At 46.2% G+C, this 20,100-nt stretch overlaps 1 protein-coding gene across 2 annotated transcripts in view; it reads left to right on the top strand.

Annotated features, from left to right (window-relative positions):
• pik3r6 (phosphoinositide-3-kinase regulatory subunit 6) overlaps positions 1-20,100 on the top strand; it is a 131,016-nt gene that overhangs the window by 66,147 nt on the left and 44,769 nt on the right. Inside the window, exons 7-13 of one of the 2 annotated variants that reach the window (XM_084319386.1) lie at positions 11,949-12,018; positions 12,682-12,880; positions 13,682-13,829; positions 16,365-16,451; positions 18,241-18,463; positions 19,501-19,545; positions 19,661-19,942. In XM_084319386.1, the coding sequence (XP_084175512.1) occupies positions 11,949-12,018; positions 12,682-12,880; positions 13,682-13,829; positions 16,365-16,451; positions 18,241-18,463; positions 19,501-19,545; positions 19,661-19,942 (1,054 nt within the window). The remainder of the gene's footprint in view (positions 1-11,948; positions 12,019-12,681; positions 12,881-13,681; positions 13,830-16,364; positions 16,452-18,240; positions 18,464-19,500; positions 19,546-19,660; positions 19,943-20,100) is intronic. The other variant, XM_084319387.1, reaches the window with a different exon arrangement.

Below are 20,100 nucleotides of genomic sequence, written 5' to 3' on the forward strand. Positions count from 1 at the left end.
AGGTTATGGCTCGAGACACAATGCAGATAACACACAGACCGCTGGGAATACAGACAAGGTAAACGCATTAGTTGGGGAGGTTGGGACTTGATTCGGGACATATAGTACAAATAACACGCACTAGACTAAACTGTAGACACTAGCACACAGGACACACAAATAGGAGGACAGGGAACATGGGGAATCACATTCGGAGACCGGACTGGGAGCTCTGGAAATGTACTAACATATGAAAGATAAAAATTCAAATAAAATGTTGGACAATAATAGGGACATTGGAGAAACCCCATTGGGGATATCTACGTCGTTATAGGAGGGGCCTCTCCAGGAGAGCCTTACCCCTTAAACTGGGTTAGAAGAATGACCTGGGAAGTGCCAATTGTCATTAGTCTTCTTTTATATTATTTTCTTCTGAGTTATGTTAGAATAGCAGTTGCTTTAAATGTGCACATGGACAAATATGAAGGACAAGAATTCAAAATGTTGGACATGAAGAGAGGCTTGGAGAATCTCCTTTGGGGGATATCTCCGTCTCTGGGGGGGGGGCTTCTCCAGTGGGAGGCCTGATCCCCCCCCAAACCGCAAATCGGGGAAAGAGTGCTAACCATATAACCATTTATGTTCACCTCATTTTTCTTATTGTGTTGTTAGTTACATTTTTCATAAATATATGCGGTGATGTCGGTGACATGGGAGGTACAGAGGTGGGCAGGCTGGGTTCAGTGGGGGGGGGGGTCTGGGGGAGGGGCTATAGTTCCGGTGGTTCGACCCGGGGGAGGGGGGGCCTTGCGTGTTGTGGGATTGGTGTGGGGGAGGGGGGTTTCCTGGGGCCCTCGGACGCCGTGGCCTGAGCGGTCTGGTCGGGGGATAATTGAGGCGTGGTGCTTTGGCCTTCTGCGGGTCTGGGCTTGGGGTCCTCGTGGGCCGGGGGCCTGGCGGTCGGGCGGGGGCGGGTGGGTAGGTGCTCGGCTCCGCGCATGGTGGACCAGGATATGGGGGTGTTCTGTTTCTCGGGGAGGAGGGCGGGAGGGAGGGAGGGGTTTCTCTCAGGGGGATCAGAGCCGCTGGGCTCTGCCCGGTGGGGTCCTGTGTGTTGGGGGGTCGGTGGGCGTGGGGTGGGGCTCTCGGTGACATGGGAAATAACGGGCTTGGCTCTGTGGGGGGGGGCCCGGCGGCACGCGCATCGGCCTGGGATATGGGGGGCTCCTATGGGCTTAGCTCAGGGGGACGGACGTAGGGGGAGGGGGACCATCGTTTCCGCGGTTTGGCCCGGGAAGGTGGGGTCTTGGATGTTGTGGGGTCGTCGGCCGTGGGGTGGGGTGCTGGGTGGCATGGGAGGTAGCGGGCTTGGCTCGGTGGGGGGGAGTACCACCCCTCGCCCCTCTACTGGGCCTGGCCCAACCAAAGTCAAGGTACCCGTGTCGCTGAATACTCGGCCACGCGTGAGACGGCCCTGGGATGTGGAGGAGCCCTGTTTCTGGGGGTAGATGGCGGGAGGGGGGGGGCCCTCTCATGGAGGTCTGGGATGCTGAGCGCGGCCAAATTCAAGGGTCCCAAGTGGATGTACTGTTGTGTTGTTGATGTCATTGTAGGTATGCTGTAAGTGTTGTTTGTCTATAAATGTTAATAAAAAATGTAAGTTTAAAAAAAGAAAAGAGCTCCCGGTCAAAGAATATCGAAAAAAGGAAGTAAAACTATCTAAAACAAAATAAAAAGTGACAATTCAACGATATAAGAGAAAAGGAAGGATGAACACGAGAAAAAGCTAGAGAAAAGGGACCCCAGAAGAAGTACAAACACCGGAGGAAAGTTATCGACACGAGGAGGTGGCGCAGGAGGTAATTCAAGCTTGCATGATGCAGAGCGACAGACCAGAGATGCCCACCTGGGTAGCGGAGCTACAAGCTAGCATACAGACTAGCATACAAGCTAGCGCAATAGCTAACCAACAAGCTAGCGCAATAGCCAACCAAGCTAACACGCAGAGCATTCAGAGCGACATCGACAGACTCGGGGAAGAATTAAAGAAGGGTCAGGACGAGCTCAGAGAAAGTTATCGAAGCGAGGAGGTGGCGCAGGAGGTAATTCAAGCTAGCATGACGCAGGGCGACAGACCAGAGATGCCCACCTGGGTAGCGGAGCTACAAGCTAGCATACAGACTAGCATAAAACTAGCGCAATAGCTAACCAAGCAAACACGCAGAGCATTTGGAGAACCTTCGACCATGACTATTCAACAGAGGTGGCTGTAAAGCGTCGGAGCTATGTTCAGATAAAAAAGACTCTGAAAGAGAAAGGAATCAGATTTCAATCACCAATGACCACGCTGAAGGTTCATTGGAAAGAAGGCATAGGGGTGTGCAGCGACGTGAGGGAAGCGATGAGGGACATGGACCTGAGAGGATGGAAGGTGCCGGGAGGAGAAGAGGAGAGACCAACGCTGATGCAGAGGTTGGAGGAGGCGAGAAGATGGACCAGGGTCGGGGGACGAGGAAGAGGAGAGGAGGATGGGACGGTGAAGGAGATCTGAACCGGTTCAAAGCGGATCAACTGAGAAGAAAGAAGAAAAGTCACGGAGAAGCGTGCCCTCCTGTCTCCCTGTCTCCGGCGGTCTCGTAGTGGTGACCGGAGTGCTGGACGTCCCGCGATGATGTCGGGGAGGTTGCGACCCTCTCTGCGCCTCCCCCTATCTCCCTGTCTCCGGCTGTCTCGGAGCGATGACGGAGTGTTGAACGTCCCGTGATTAAGACGGGGAGGACGCGACCCTCTTTGCGCCACCCCTGTGCCTCAAATAGATTAGCTATCAGCTCTATTTTTAATCTTTCAAAATGTTCAGTTGCTATCGCTATCAGCTCTATCTTTAATTTTTCTAAATGTTCAGTTGCTATTGCATGCACTCATCTGTGTTTCACTACACACATGAGTGCATGCTTACCACTGTCAGTCTGCAACACTATATACTATCACCGACATCTAAGAAGGGAGATCCCCCCTTGAATGGAATGAAGGTTTCTCTCCTCCACACTGCCTGTGGTGCTTTTTTCCCTATTGTTAGGTTTTAGTGAGTTTTTCCTTACCTTCCGTGGGGTATGTCTGGGAGTGTTTATATTCATTTATTTATTTGCATTTATCTTAAATTTGTTGGACCTTATGGTGTTCTTGTTTTGTTCTTGACTTATTGTTATGTTTCTTCTTTAAAGAAGACGTGTCCGGCCCATGGGGACATTAACGTGTGTTGTCGGGCCTTACAAAAAATGTTGATTTGATTTGTGTGAGGGCTGTGTGTGTGTGTGTGTGTGTGTGTGTGTGTGTGTGTGTGTGTGTGTGTGTGTGTGTGTGTGTGTGTGTGTGTGTGTGTGTGTGTGTGTGTGTGTGTGTGTGTGTGTGTGTGTGTGTGTGTGTGTGTGTGGGTCATGAGCAGATAACAGGGACTCTTTAAAGTTATCCGTGAAACAGACAACCACTAGACTGCTTACGCAGATATTTTAGGAGAGGGGAAAAATTAAACAACAGAAAACAACCTTTACAGGTGGAAATCTCAAAGTGAGTAATTAAGAAAATAAATCAAGTCCCAAAAAACAGGACTACTCTCAATAAAGAGGTATAGTATAAAAGTAAATAAGCCACAAGGACACCTCCTAATAAAGGAGTTTATATTTGAAAGTAAAACAATAAACCTCCACTAAGAGAGTTTATGTGTAGAATCACGTGAGTAGCCTAAAATAAGAATGACTTCCATAAAGCTCAATTCTGAATCAGAGATCAGACTACACTTCAATATAATGAGCGTGACCAAAAGGACAGCCAACACTAGGAAATGAAAAAGCAGTTGACTGCGATCTCCAAACTTAAATAGACTCCACATGGCCATAGGCACAGCTGCACTGCATCAGGTGCAATCAAGCCCACACACCTGCCGACCCATGAGGCAATTAACCACAGGGAACAGGGATTGACAGCTATCCCTCACAGAGAGGTGAAATAAAGCAAAAATAGACAGCTGTCCCTCACAGAAAGGTGAAATAAGGCAAAAACCATGACAGGACCCCCCCTCTAGGGGGCGGCTCCAGACGGACCCTCTGAGACACGTCTCCGAAACTCCCGAACAAGCTCAGGGTCCAAGATGTCCCTGGCCGGAACCCACATGCGCTCCTCTGGCCCATAACCCTGCGAGTCCACCAGGTACTGTATACCCCTACCAACCCGCCTACTGCACAGGATACGCCGTACAGTATACACAGGTTGGCCATCAACAAATCGAGGGGGAGGTGGAGGTCTCTCTGCAGGAACCAACCTGCTCCTCCGAACCGGCTTAAGACGGGATACGTGAAATGTAGGGTGTACCCTCATCGACAAGGGTAACCAAAGACGCATCGTGACTGGGTTTATCTTGCGAACAATAGTGAAAGGGTCCACAAAACGGGGAGCGAGTTTGCGCGACTCCACCCGTAATGGAAGGTTGCGTGTGGAAAGCCACACCTGTTGGCCCACACGGTAGGAAGGCACAGGGCGACGGTGTACATCCGCCGACCGCTTGTGCCGGGCCGCAGCACGCACAAGAGCCAAGCGCACCCTCTTCCATGTTGCCCGAGACCGACGGATAAACGCCTCGGCAGATGGCACCCCCACTTCCCTCTCCTGTTCAGGAAACAGTGGAGGCTGATACCCAAACTGAACCTCAAATGGGGAGAGACCAGAGGATGCATTGCACAATGAATTATGTGCATATTCTGCCCATGCCAGTTGGTGACTCCAAGTGGTCGGATTGGAGGAGGCCAAGCAGCGAAGCGTACTCTCCATAGACTGGTTGGTGCGCTCTGTTTGCCCATTGCTCTCCGGGTGGAACCCTGATGACAGGCTAACCGTCGCACCCAGTATAGCACAGAATGCCTTCCAAACCGGGCAGTAAACTGGGGTCCATGGTCCGACACCACGTCCTGGCAGATGCCATGAATTCGGAAGACATGGTCAACCACCAGTGAGCGGTCTCCTGAGCAGATGGCAGCTTGACCAGCGGAATAAAGTGAGCTGCTTTGGAGAACCTATCCACCACCACCATGATGACGCTGTGACCATCAGAAGGAGGCAGACCAGTCACAAAATCCATGGCGATGTGGCTCCATGGACGACTAGGAATGGGCAAAGGATGAAGCAGCCCTGGTGGTGACTGTTGAGAAACTTTGTTCCGTGCACAAACGGGGCAGGCTGCCACAAATTCCAGAATGTCCTTCATCATACCAGGCCACCAGAACCTTCTGGCCAAGAAGTCACAAGTTCTGTGCACTCCGGGATGTTATAGAATAGAATAGAATAGAATAGAATAGAATAGAATAGAATAGAATAGATCTTTATTGTCATTGTTACAGTTGTTACAACGAAATAAAAAAATGCCCTAAACACAGTGTTAAATATAGAAACAGGGGTGGGGCGTAAATAACATTAATAAAACAGGGGGGTATAAAATATAATTGCACTATCTCTTAATGTTGTGTGTGTGTGTGTGTGCGTGTGCGTAGGGGGGGGGGGGGGGTGCAAGGAGACTGTTGTTTAAAATGTTTGCTGAGTTTAGTGCACATATGGCCCTGGGATAAAAACTAAACTTCAGCCGAGAGGAGTGGCCCCACTTCAACACCCGAGAACGAATGCTGTTTGGTACAAATAACCGACCCGGGGACACCCCACCCGGATCTGGTTCCAAACGTTGTGCCCTCCACACAGCAGAGTCAATGCTCCATGTCACAGGAGCTAGGATCTGTCCTGCAGGAACAATGGGCTCAGGAGGATGGTCCTCTTCTGACCCATCATATAACCGGGAAAGAGCATCCGGCTTGATATTTTTAGACCCGGGACGGTACGTCAGGAGGAAATTAAACCGAGAGAAAAACAGTGACCAGCGAGCCTGTCGCAAGTTTCTCCTCTGAGCACCCTGGATATATTCCAAATTTGTATGGTCTGTCCAGACTGTGAATGGGTGTTCAGCTCCCTCTAGCCAATGGCGCCACTCCTCCAATGCCAACTTGACTCTCTGTCCCCAACATCATAGTTTCTTTCAGCCGGCGAGAGCCCATGTGAATAGTACGCACATGGGTGTACCTTACCGTCGAACGATGAGCGTTGAGACAGAATAGCTCCGACTCCAAGCTCAGAAGCATCCACCTCGACGATAAATGGCAGGGATGGGTTAGGAGTAATGAGGATAGGCTCAGAACTGAACCTTCTCCTAAACTCAATGAACGCTGCCTCAGCCTTGGGAGTCCACTGGAAATGGGAAGGTGCTGTCTTCCTGGTGAGTGCAGTGATAGGTGCTACCACTGAACTGAAATTATGAATAAAACAACGGTAGAAGTTTGCGAATCCTAGGAATCGTTGCACCTGCTTGACCGAGACGGGTGTAGGCCAGTCTGTCACTGCTGACACCTTCTTGGGGTCCATTTGAATCCTCCCCTCAGATACAATGAATCCCAGAAAGGACACCGAGCGGACATGGAAGGCACACTTCTCAGCCTTCACAAACAACCGTGCATCCAAAAGGTACCTCAAGACCTGCCTGACATGTTTGACATGGTCAGAAATTGACTTGGAGAATATCAGAATGTCATCTAAGTAGACGAAAACAAACTTTTCCAACATCTCCCTGAGCACGTCATTGATTAACGCCTGAAAAACTGAAGGGGCATTAGTAAGACCAAATGGCATCACCAGGTATTCGTAGTGACCCAATCAAACTGTGGATCCCATTCCAAACTCCCATCCTGATCAACAGATGGCTGGGAGTGCAATGGTTGAGAGAGTGGGCTCTGGAAACCAAGACCGCCCACTGCTTCAACATGATCACAACCGCTCTCACTAAACTGATCATAACTCATGGGTGACGGAGGAATTTGGAAACAACGGTGACGGCATTGGGAGCCCCACTGCATGACAGTGTCCCTCTCCTCACCCCAATTTATCTGTGGCTTGTGTTTACTAAGCCAAAAATGACCCAGCACAATGGGATACGTGGGGGAATCCACCAAAAAGAATCGAATGCGCTCAGAATGGTTTCCATAAGCAACCCGCATAGATAAAAAAATTGGTTCTTTTGGTGACACTGCCTGTACCCAATGGCTGTCCATCAAGCGCTGTGACACTACAGGGCTTATGGAGGGAATGTACAGGTATTTTAGAGTCCTCAGCCCATCTGGAATCAATGAAACTGTCCACTGCCCCTGAGTCTAAAAAGGCGTCAACCTTAACAGACTGCCTATTCCAGCTTAAAACCACAGGCAAAAAGGTTCGAAAGGGGGTGATGTGATGTCTCACTCGTGTCTCTCGGCCCACTAGCGAGACTGACCGTTTCCCTTCAGTTTCGGACACTCCACCCTCGTGTGACCTTTTCTCCTGCAGTACCGGCACCAGTCCACATGAGAACCAGTCTGCCTGGAGTCACGCACAGAAGTGCTGTCCACCTGCATAGGTTCAGACGAGCTGGCCACTGAAGGTTGTGGAGGAAAGGACGAAACCTCCTCCAGCGGGACATGAAAGCGTTGGCCCCGCCTCTCACGCTCACAGTCTCTGATCCGGTTATCAACGCATATGGCGGTAGTGACCAGTGTGTCAAAACTGTCTGGAGATCCCACAACCGCCAAAGCATCTTTAACCTGATCAGATAACGCGTTGGTGAACAAAGTGATGAGTGGTCCCTCAGGCCAGCCTGTAGCCCCAGCCAGTGTCCTGAAAGACGATGGAAAACTCAGCTACACTACTGGCGCCCTGGCGTATGCGCGTCAGCTTCATGGCGACCTCTTTATCGTAGAGTTCATGATCAAAAACGATCTCCATCTCATTCATGAGTCCCTCTGAGTCGTTTAAAACTGGAGCCCGTATGAGTGGAACAGCCCAATCGAGGGCAGGTCCCTCCAACAGGGATAGAATTAGGGCAACACGTGAATCCTCAGACTGAAAACGAGAAGGCTGGGCTCTGTACACTATTTGGCATTGTGCCAGAAAACCACGGCATTTACCTGACTCCCCATTAAAGCGTGAGGGGAGCTGGACTTTAGCCTCACAAGGTAATGACTGGGGGCCTGTGAGTAGTGCTTGAGAGACATTAGGTGGGCTCTGGTGAGGGGGAGGTAATTGTGCATTGGCTATGCGGTCAGCCAAATCACGCATGGAACTATCCATCTTGCGCAATCCTTCATACATCTCCCCATGCTGTTGCACCATGAGAGCTTGTTCCAAGTGTTAATGTTCAAGTTAATGTTGATTATGGTTATATGTATGTAAATCAGACAGGGATAGCAGTGGCTACAACCACAAATATTATTGTATGTGACATGGGTAGAACGGGAGAACATTTGGAAAAGAAATATGACACAAGTTAAGGTTATCAAAATGATGTCGCTGAATGTGAATGGTATGAATAATCCGATTAAAAGGAGTAAGGTGATGACAAAACTTAAGAAAGAAGAGGCGCAGGTTATCTTCTTACAAGAAACACATCTAATATCACAAGAACATGAAAAGCTGAAGAGATTCGTTTATGAGAATCTGTTTTATAGTTCTTTTAAACAGAACCTTAGAAGAGGAGTAGCTATACTAATTAAGAACACAGTGAAGTTTGAAATGATCAGGGAAATAAGGGATAAAGAGGGGAGGTATGTAATGGTCAAGAGGAAAATGGAAGGTCAAATGGTAACACTAGTGAATGTATATGCTCCACCAGAAAGTGAGAAATATTTATTTGAAACTATCTTTGATATCATAGCGATGGAAGGGGAAGGGGTCCTAATCTGTACAGGTGATTTTAATGTAGTACTGAACTATGACATAGATACAACAAGCACAAAGAAATGGAGGACAAACATTAGCAAATATATGAATATACAAATGGCAGAATTAGGAATCATGGATATATGGAGAGAAATGCACACACTAGATAGAGACTACACACATTATTCGCATCCACACAGAACATATTCAAGGATAGACTATTTTCTTATGACAACAGGGGACAGATACAGGGTAGAAGACTGCAGGATAGGGGTGACGGACATATCAGATCATAGCGCATATATCTGACAGTGAATCTTAAAAGTAGGCGGAGAAATACAGTTTGGAGACTGAATGTAGGACTATTAAATAACAAAGGTTTGGTTAATGAAGTAAAAGGAGACATACTTAGATACAGAGAAGAAAATGATAATGGAGAGGTAGACCCAAACATTTTATGGGATGCACTAAAGGTAGTAATACGTGGAAAATGTCTAGCAAAGACGGCATTACTCAAGAAGGCCAGAATAGAGACATACCAGAACTTGATAAAGAAACTGAAAGAATTAGAGAAAGAACACCATAGCTCAAAAAAAACAAAAGACACTTAGAGAGGTAAAGGAAGTTAGAGGAAAGATAAACAAAGAACTGCTGACAGAAATAGAGAAGAAAGCTAGATACATGAAACAGACATACTATGAAGGAGGACCGAGAGCGACCAGACTTTTAGCTAGACGAATCAGGACACAACAAAAACTGAACACAATACACACAATAAGGGACACGAACACAAACAAAATACTAAGAGAACCAGCTGAAATAGAGAAGGCATTTGAAGAATACTATAAGAAACTATACACACAACCGATAGCGGCAGGAGAAGAGGAGATAGAGAAATGTTTAGGAAAATTTGATCTACCATCGAAATATTAAATGCAGAGATTACAGAACAAGAAGTGGGGAATGCGATCAGTAAAGCAAAGAGCAGTAAGTCACCGGGTAGCGACGGATTCCCCTCTGAATTCTACAAAACATTTAGACAGGAACTGAGCCCCATATTAGAAGCAGCATTCAGACACACGATGAAAGAAGGCACAATGCCACCTTCATGGAAAGAAGCCATAATTACTACAATTCCAAAAGAAGGGAAAGATAGAGAACTATGTAGCAGTTTCAGACCTGTGTCCATACTTAATGTAGATTACAAGATGTATACATCAATAATATCCAAAAGATTTGAGACATTTATGACAGATATTATAGACAAGGACCAGACCGCTATGAAAACAATTAGGGCATTATATCAAGAACCGACGGCAGGGATTAAGGTAAATGGTAGTCTGACGGACCGGATTAAACTAGAGAGAGCTACCAGACAGGGTTGTTGTCTTTCGCGGACACTCTTCGATGTATTCATCGAACCACTGGCTCAACTAATTAGACAGACCAAAGACATCAAAGGGGTGGAGATAAGGGGAACAGAACATAAATGGGGACTGTTCGCAGACGACGTGATAGTATATGAGGCAACCAGACATAAGCTTTCCGACACTGATGGATTTACTGACAGAATATGGATATTACTCAGGGTATAGACTCAACGTGACGAAGACACAGACTTTAGCACTGAACTACACGCCAACGATAGAGATCAAAGAAAAATACAAAATTAAATGGGACATGGACAGGATCAAGTACTTAGGGGTTAACATTACAAGAGGGGTGGAGGGGCTATATGAGGCAAACTATACACAGATTAATCAGAAAATCAAGAGAGACCTAGAAAGATGGACAGTAATGCCCCTAGATTTCAGCTCAAGGGTCGAAATCATTAAGATGAACATATTACCAAGGTTATTATACCTATTTCAGTCTCTACCTATATTAATACCACAAAAACAATTCAGGGAATGGGATAGACAGATATCAAGATTAATTTGGGGGGGGGGGGGAAAGACCAAGGATCAGATATGTGACTCTACAACTACCAAAGGAGAAAGGAGGAATGGCAGTACCCAGTTTAGAAGGCTATTACTATGCAGCACAGCTTAGGACAGTAGCATGCTGGTGCAATGTGAATTATGAAGCCAAATGGAAAGATATAGAAACCAAAAGCGAGGGATTCAAAGTGCAGGCACTAATAGGAGATAGGGAGCTGTTCAGAAGACAGGAACAACTACTAGACCCAATTACCAAATTCACTATAAACATATGGAACACAATAGTAAAGAAATACAAGCTAGAAAAATAATCGAAGATACTGAGATGGATAACACACAACAACAAATTCAAACCAGGGATAGACGACCATGGGTTCAAAAGATGGAAACGGGGGGGGGGGGGGGGGGGGGGGGGTAACAGCAATATGTACAATGATAGAAGATAATGGTAAAATCATATGAAGGAAGGAAGGGGAGGGTTATATCAGCACTATATCAGGCAATAATGGACAGTTACAACCTTGTATATAAAAGAAAGGTGGGAGAAAGAGTTAGAAATAGAGATAACAGAGGAGGAATGGTATAACACATACAACAATCAACCACAGGATCAAGGATATGGAGGGAGTTTGGGTGGAAAAACATAATTAGATTCTTTATAACACCAGAAATACAGGGCAATTAGTACACACCAGCACAGAAACCATGTTGGAGAAAATGTGGACAAGAAGTAGCGAACCACACACACATATTCTGGGGATGTCAGAAAATAAGAAACTATTGGGAAGAGATAGGAGAGACAATGAATGAAATAGTAGGATAAGAAATACCTAAATACAGAAAGCCAAAAAACAAATAGAAAAAAAAAACTCAAAAAAATTTAAATAAAAAAAAGAATACATTTTAAGAAAATTACAGATAACCTGTTTAGAATATGAATCTGTTAAGTGAACCCACTGGAATGCTCAATCCCAGTAACTTTCCCAGGTTTGAGTCTTTTTCTCACTGTTTGAGGAACTGTCTGCCAAGTGCAGAAGTATCATTGTGAATGCTACTACTACTGTACCATTGAGCATATTCACACGGTGGCCATTTTGCTCTTACTGTATGTCATGCTTAGGTTGGGATTTCCCACCTTGTGGGGGGGGGGGGGGGGTACAGGGTTAACGAAATCCAAACCTGAGCGTGACATAAGAGCAAAATGGCCGGGTGAATACAGGATGTACCGTATCTCAACATGTGTTTGGTCCACAGGGTTGATGTATCAAAGGATGGTCGTAGCTGAACATAGCCTGAAGAATGAGCACTACCCTTTCCAGGAGAGGTGAATATCAACTAACTTCTGATATCTCTGTAGTCGTTGTCCATGGTTCATGGTTCCTGATACAATACCTCTTTTTACTTGTTGTTCAGTGGGAGCCTTTATTTAGTCACACTAGTGGCGACCAAACCATTTCAACTAGGATGTCCGATATTATCGGCCGATATTGGCATTAAAATGTAATACCGGAAATTATCGGTATCGGTTAAAAAAAAGAAAAAATTAATTTTTTTTTTTTTTTTTTTTTTTTTACATTTATTTAACCTTTATTTATTTATTTACTTTAAGTAAAAACAAATTCTTATTTTATTTATTGTCAAAAGTATGCATAATGTTGTGTTAATTCCACGACAAGAGATATGTGATGTTAATTACCTGAAATTATTCAGTTTGGGGGGGGGGGGGGGGGGGGGCCCTGCATATATCAATATCGGTTGATATCGGTATTGGAAATTAAGAGTTGGACAATATCGGTATATCGGATATCGGTAAAAAAGCCAATATCGAACATCCCTAATTTCAAGCCTATTCAGGCCGTGGGCTTTGACCAGCTGGTTCAACCTCAAACTATAGCTTTTTATAATGCTGCTCCTGCTGATAACATCACGGTCCAAATCCGGCATCAATCAAATCTCTTGTATTACTCCCCCCCCTCCCTCCCCCCAGGGTGTTTGTGTTTGCCGACCCGGCGGTCTTCTCGGGCTGTTTAGGAGATGTTCTGCGGGCCGACATGGAGGCTTCGGGGTCGGGGCCATGGGGCTTCCGTGGTCCCTTGGACCACATGCGCAGTGTGGTCCAACACTCCGTCCAGGCGGGCCTCGGGGAGGAGCGCTGCCACGGCCCCCAGCTGGCTCAGGTTCTGAAGGTCAGTGGACTTGGTTTCTCTTTACTGTTCTACACAACTGGGGGGCGTTTTTTATTCCAATCCCTTTGTTTTGCTTTGTTTTGGTAAAAATGGGTTGATTGGTGTTCCACAATGGTGGAACGAACTTCCCACCACAGTTAGGACAGCCGAAAACCCGACCAATCTGTCGCCAGTCGACTAATAACACACTTCTTCAATCAATATCTGAAATGAAGGAGATTTTTTTTTTCATAATAATAATAATTACCTTCGTACTGTCTTCTACTACCATGCACTTTTCCACTAAATAATCTCCCTTGCCTATATTACTACCTACTATACTAATATGTCTCTACTACTACTCTACTACACAACACTACAGCACCCAAGTTTCAACACTGTTTGATGAACATTGTTACTCAGCTTGAAAGAGTCGTACCCCTCTTGCTGACTTGTCGTACAGAACTTGTGAGTCGCCTTGGATAAATGCTAAATGTAAATGTACAGTAAGCGGCGTGTCTGAAACATCTTCAGTGTGGATGGTGTTTCCCTCGCTAAACTGTTTGGCGGGAGTCCCCTGGCACTGGTCCTAATATAACACCTCCGTCTTCTACAGGAAGCTCAGACAGACACAACGCTGACGCCTCACCTCTCTTTACTATTAATACACGCTTGGTGTGTATTTATCTTCCTGTGTGTGTGTGTGTGTGTGTGTGTGTGTGTGTGTGTGTGTGTGTGTGTGTGTGTGTGTGTGTGTGTGTGTGTGTGTGTGTGTGTGTGTGTGTGTGTGTGTGTGTGTGTGTGTGTGTGTGTGTGTGGCAGGACATGCATCAAGATGTTGAGCCATTGTTCGTGAAAGTGTTGGAGACCATGGAGCTCAGTGCAGAGCAGGGCAGCAGAGGGAAGGCAGGGCAGCTGAGAGACAGACTGGCTCAGCTGAACACTGACATCCTCACCAGCGCTCACACAGGTATTGTGGGCTCTGCCAGCCTGTATGTGTTCAAGAGTGTGTGTGGTGGACATGAATGACAGACATTTCCCCTTGAAATCCATATTTAAGGTGCAATTAGAAACGTCTTTCACCATCTGAACTTTATGCACATTACCAAATTTTTATCATCCCGTCTTAACTTGCAATACAGGTCTGTTTTCCCTTACAAAAAATTATCACGGTAATATGATGGTAATTTGTGTTTTTACCACGGTGCCAGCCATTGTATACAGTAAATACTAGGCCTGTCCCCGACTAAGGATTTGTATAGTCGACTTTGATTGGCCAAAATTTGCCGATAGTCAATAGTCAACTACCACCCAAAAAAATAAATATATATATACTGTATTTAATTATAAATATATTTAAAATATGTATATATTTTTATTCCATTTGGGCTGTGGGGGTGCTTAATGTCTGAAGGAGTCGACTGAAGGCGAAAGCATGCAATTGGTCCACTGATGGATACATCTTGATATTTGTCTAGTCTAGTGTGTTCATTAGACAGGTGAAATCCTCTTTCAGTGCCTCTGTGCCCGTTTTCTTAGGCAGTTAGCCTCGCTGTTATGCGCGCCATTAGCGTTAGCCACGCTTCTAGTCGTTTTAGCTTTTGGAAAGAATGATCCCAATTTTTTTTTTATGAAAAATAAACTATTATTTAAAAGAAATAATAATTTTTTTTGCATTCGACTAAGGCCCTGTTTAGACGGAAACGCTAGCAGGTGAATCCGCAAATATTTTTTTCGGATGTGCCTTTTGTTTATATGGCAACAGCGTTTTTGCGGGGGGAGAATCCGCAAAAAAGTGAAACCACCTGCCTGGGTGGAATTCCTAGAAACGATAAACCTTTGCGCTATCATCTAAACTGTCAAACCGCATAAAACTATGACGAAAGGGTTGTCAAGGCTCTCGTCGCGTACTGCTTACATCACAGGCATGCGCCAGACGCCAGTAGCCTAGAAGCGTAAACAAAGCATGTCTGATTCTATCCATGGCGATCACCTGAAGGCTACATTGGCAGTACTTTTAAATACACAAGAATCTGTCCCGCGGCTATCGCAACTATTAGTGACTGGAGCCACTGTCTGTGAGTGACTCTGCTTTGGTCCAATCACATTCCCCCACCCACAGTCTGCGAATCAGAGGCAGAGTAGGGCGGGTCTTCACAGCACGTCTGGTTGTCTCAACCATAGATATATATAGAATCTATGGTCTCAACGACCTGAGGCGGTCTGATTGGCCACTGACGTTTCTGGTCATGTGACATCTGCGCCAATCGTGTGACAGCGGTGCTCCGTCGTCTCGAGTCTTTACAGCCTCGTCTGCATTCCATCCCAAAACACTAGTCTAAACGCAACATTTAAAGTGAGACCGCAAGACGACTTTTGCGGTTTCTGTTCAGACTCTCTCCGTCTAAACATGGCCTAAGAGGTTGGCAGTCGACTACGGCTCCTTTCGATCGATTAGTCAACTATTCGACTAATCAAGGTCAGCCCTAGTAAATATACCATGTTACCACTTCTGTACTTAAATAATACCACGGTAAAGGTTATGTTTCACCATGTTACCACTTCTGTACTTAAATAATACCACGGTAAAGGTTATGTTTCACCATGTTACCACTTCTGTACTTAAATAATACCACGGTCCAATTCAAAACATGATACTGATGATAATGTCATGGTATTTCCATCATTATCTGGTCTCTCCCATCATCGTGAAAATACCATCATCTTTTTTGTGTGTTACTCCTAATGTCTACAAACGTTACATAATACAAACAAACGTTTTTCAGCTTCAAAAGGGTCAGGCGATACATTTCAGACTTGGAAAAAACGATTTTTTTTTATCAATTTGACGGAGGGTAGGGCCTATTACTGTCTCGTTTGTTAATTTCTTTATTTAAATTGGGAACCTAACGTAATTGTGCCTTTGCGGAAACAAACAGCTCTGCGGATGGTAACGTAGCCGCCAGTTCCAAAAGTCCACCCTCTCCAAACGTTCCTGTCCGTCAAAACGGACACAAATCCAGTGGAGACGGACAACAAACGGATAGTCCTCGTTGAAAATTAAGTAGAAACAGACGTCGACGGACGGGACACAACTGATCGTTGACGTAACCGCAGCCTAACAATGGGATATATTGAGTCAGTTCTCCTAATCCTGGGCACAGTATTGTCCCCTCATCCCTCCACAAATGTACTTCTGAATGTTACAAGGTATCAGCAGACACTCTGAATTATCATTCGATCACCAGCTTTCTGTCAGACGATGCTAGTGATGGTTTCCCTCTATGGCCCGTGTTTCTTCTGGATATCTATTTCCAGCCACAACGATCCCTGTTGTTGTTATCCTCACTCTCCATCTGGGCACCAGAAGGGATTGACAGCGCTCCGAGGGCGGAAACGAGGGGGGCATTTGTTTTTGAGTGTCATTGTGACAGTTTTGGTTTCTTCCTCTCTCTCCCTTGTGTGTGTGTGTGTGTGTGTGTGTTTGTGTCTGTGTGTGGTCTAGACCCATTGTCCCGTGGCTCGCTGTGTGACAGCCCACTTCCCAACCCGGAGATGAGCTTCCACCTGTGGTCGGAGGATGAGGACATGTGTGAGTAGCTCTGGGCAATGTGGGGGGTCTAGTGTTGTTAACTGGAAGGGCACTCGTAGAGATGCCTGCATACTGTACACTCCTAAGTGGACGAAGCCTGCAAGTGCTGCTGCATATCCTTCAGCTGTGTAGTGTATACTGCTCAGTGCGTTATACCACATACTGATTATCACAGGCCAGGCTGTTGTCGTGTAAAATGCTGTGCTGTACTTGGGCGTGTGAACAGTAACGAAAGCATGACTTAATGAAAAATAGACAAATTTATGTTGTGCATGATTTTGTACTGGCTTATAATGTAATGAATGGCATTGTATGTATATTGACTATGTGAGAGTGTGAGCTGGCCATGTGTTCATTCCAGCTCCATATGACTTTACACTAAGTAACCATTAAATAGTAATTAACCCGCCAGGCACTTGCTTGTGTGTGTGTGTGTGTGTGTGTGTGTGTGTGTGTGTGTGTGTGTGTGTGTGTGTGTGTGTGTGTGTGTGTGTGTGTGTGTGTGTGTGTGTGTGTGTGTGTGTGTGTGTGTGTGTGTGTGTGTGTGTGTGTGTGTGTGTGTGTGTGTGTGTGTGTGTGTGTGTGTGTGTGTGTGTGTGCTACTACCGACTGATAATGTGAATGATGAATGCTGAAAACGTATGTGTGGAGGGCAGCTGGGTAGCGCAGTGGACTAAGCACTCGCCTACCACCGCAGAGACTCGTTGTCAGCGGTACCTCCGGCTTGGTCGGTCGTCCCTACTAACACAATTGGCAGCGTTAGCGGGTGGGAAGCCGGTGGGGTATGTGTCCTGGTCGTTGTAAACAGTGACTCCTACTGGTCAGTCAGGGCGCCTGTTCAGCAGGGAGGGGATCTGGGGGAGATAGTGTAAACCTCTGCACGCGTTACGCCCTCCCAGTGAAACTCCTCGCTGTCAGGTGAAAAGAAGCGGCTGGCGACTCCACATGTATCGGAAGAGGCATGTGGTAGTTCTACACCCTCCCCAGGCCAACAGTGGGGCAATGCGTGCAACGACCAGGAAGGGAATTGGCATAACGACTAAATTGGGATGGGTGAAAAATACAGAAAGCCCAAAAAGAAATGGAATAAAAAAAAAGTATAAAAAAAAGAACTATGTGTGTGTAAGGCGGCTAGGTGGTGTAGTGGGCAAGGCGCTCGCCACCAACGCTGGAGACGCTGGGTTCGAGCCCAGCTCTCAGCGTTGCTACCAGCTTGGCTGGTCACTCATACTAACACAATTGGCAGTGTTAGGGGTGGGAAAGCTGGTGGGTGGGTCCTGGTCGTTGTAAACAGAAAAAAACTCCTACAGTTCGGTCGGAGCGCCTGCTCAGCGAGGGAAGGATCTGGAGGGAGGTAGTGTGACCTTCCACACGTTACACTCTCCCAGTGAGTCTGCGCTGCCAGGCTGGCTGCCGACTGGCTGCACATGTGTCGGAGGAAAGCATGTGACAGTCTCCGGCCTCCCGGTCCAACAGTAGGGGGGGGGGGGGGGGTGCGCAACGACCAGGAAGGGGGTTGGGAATTGGCATAACAACTAACAGTGGGATGGGAGAAAAAAAATCGGAAAAAGGAGGGGGGAAAAAGATAATAAAAATAAAAAATAAAAACTATGTGTGTGTGTGTGTGTGTGTGTGTGTGTGTGTGTGTGTGTGTGTGTGTGTGTGTGTGTGTGTGTGTGTGTGTGTGTGTGTGTGTGTGTGTGTGTGTGTGTGTGTGTGTGTGTGTGTGTGTGTGTGTGTGTGTGTGTGTGTGTGTGTGTGTGTGTGTGTGTGTGTGTGCTCCTGACAGGGCGTGAACTGGCCAAGTTCGTGCGTTCCAGCTCGATGTCGGAGCAGTTCTCCTTCGGTCCAGATCAGGAGGACTTCGATCTGTGTGACCTCACCCTCGCCGAGATGCCCCGCCACTCCGTCATATCCGTCATGTCCACCGACAGCGGCATCGAGAGGGACCTGCCCCCCGGCGCCGACACCTCACTGGAGCCTCCCGGGTTTGCTTCGTCGGACTTCAAAAAGTAAGGCCGGTGCCTGTTAAATAATATAGTGTAGTGAATCGGTCATTTGCAATAAGTTTCTAATCAAATCCAATGTGAGATATTCCTCAGGGGGTGGAGCAGTCGTCTGGTAATTGGAAGGTTCCCGGTTCGATTCACACTCCTCCCCTCGAAGTGTCCTTCAGCAAGACATTTAATCCCTAATTGCTCCCGATGTGCAGGTTTGGCACCTTGCATGGTTGCCTCCGCCGTCGGTGTGTGAATGTGTGAGTGAAAGGGTGAATGTGAGGAACAAAAATTGTAAAGCGTTTTGCATAAAAGCACTATATAAAAATGCACCAAACATGCACCATTACTGTAGGGGGGAGTAAGGGGGGCTACTGTAGCACCCCACTTATTTGTGCAGACATTTTTAGAAAAATTATCCCTTCGCCTTTCGATCATCCCCCTTGTTAAATGTGATTAACCACAGGTGTCTTGTGTCTTGACTATAGGTGTATGCAGCACTATTGTACTGCTTCAGAATCACCTCTGATTGTTTTGAATGATCCCCATCTATTTTTACCTGTGTATTTGCACAGTATCCTGTTTTTCTTTCTTCACAAAGGGTTAAAACGGCTTGCATTGTTTTCCATCAGTTCTATCTTTAATCTTGTAAAATGTTCAGTTGTTATCACTATCAGCTCTATAATACATTTTTCAAAATGTTCAGTTGCTATCGCATGCACTCATCTGTGTTTCACTACACACATGGGTGCATGCTTACCAACTGTTCGCCTGTTTTTAATGCAACATGCAACACTAATATCACCGACATCTAAGAAGGGAGATCCCCCCCTTGAATGGCCCTTCTAAGGTTTCTCTCCTCCACATTGCCTGTGGTGAATTTTTTCCTATTGTTAGGTTTTAGTGAGTTTTTCCTTACCTTCGCGTGGGGTATGTCTGGGAGTGTTGCATGCATGCATTCATTTATTTATTTTGAGTTTATTATAATTTTTTGGACCTTATGGTATTCTTGTTTTTTCTTGACTTATTGTGTTCTTTATTGTTTAAAGAAGACGTGTCTCTGTTAAGCACTTTGAGTTGCACTCCGTGTATGAAAGGTGATATATAAATGAAGATTATTATTATTATTATTATTATTATTATTATTATTATTATTATTATTATTATTATTATTATTATTATTATTATTATTATTATTATTATTATTATCAGTGAGCAGGAGCCGGCGAGGCTGTCGCGGCGTGGAGGCGTCAAGGTGAGACCCTCCGTGACGGACAACATGGTCCTGATGCAGGACGCCCTGGACCACTGCGTCGCACCGGGGGGAGGGAGCGGGGCAGGGGGCCGAACAGGGGGGACGCTGCAGAGGCGGGCGGGGTGCAACGTGGCGCAGACCCCCTTCTCCAAACAGCAGAGGCACTTCACGGCCAGGATCGTCGCCATGGGAGACGACCGGGTGCTGGGACGCCTGGCCAAGGCTTTCTACTATCTCAGGTGAGAGACACGGGTTGAATTCAGGAAGACCGTCTCGATATTGTAGAACTCCCCGCCAGAGGAACCTAATTAATTCAGTATCATCTGTTAAATCACTTCTTTGAAAATATATCTTTTACTTTTTTTGACTCTTTTGTCTTTTTGTGTATTATTGCTTG

The sequence above is a fragment of the Notolepis coatsorum genome (assembly GCF_963971535.1).
Source record: "Notolepis coatsorum genome assembly, chromosome: 7".
NCBI lineage: Eukaryota > Metazoa > Chordata > Actinopteri > Aulopiformes > Paralepididae > Notolepis > Notolepis coatsorum.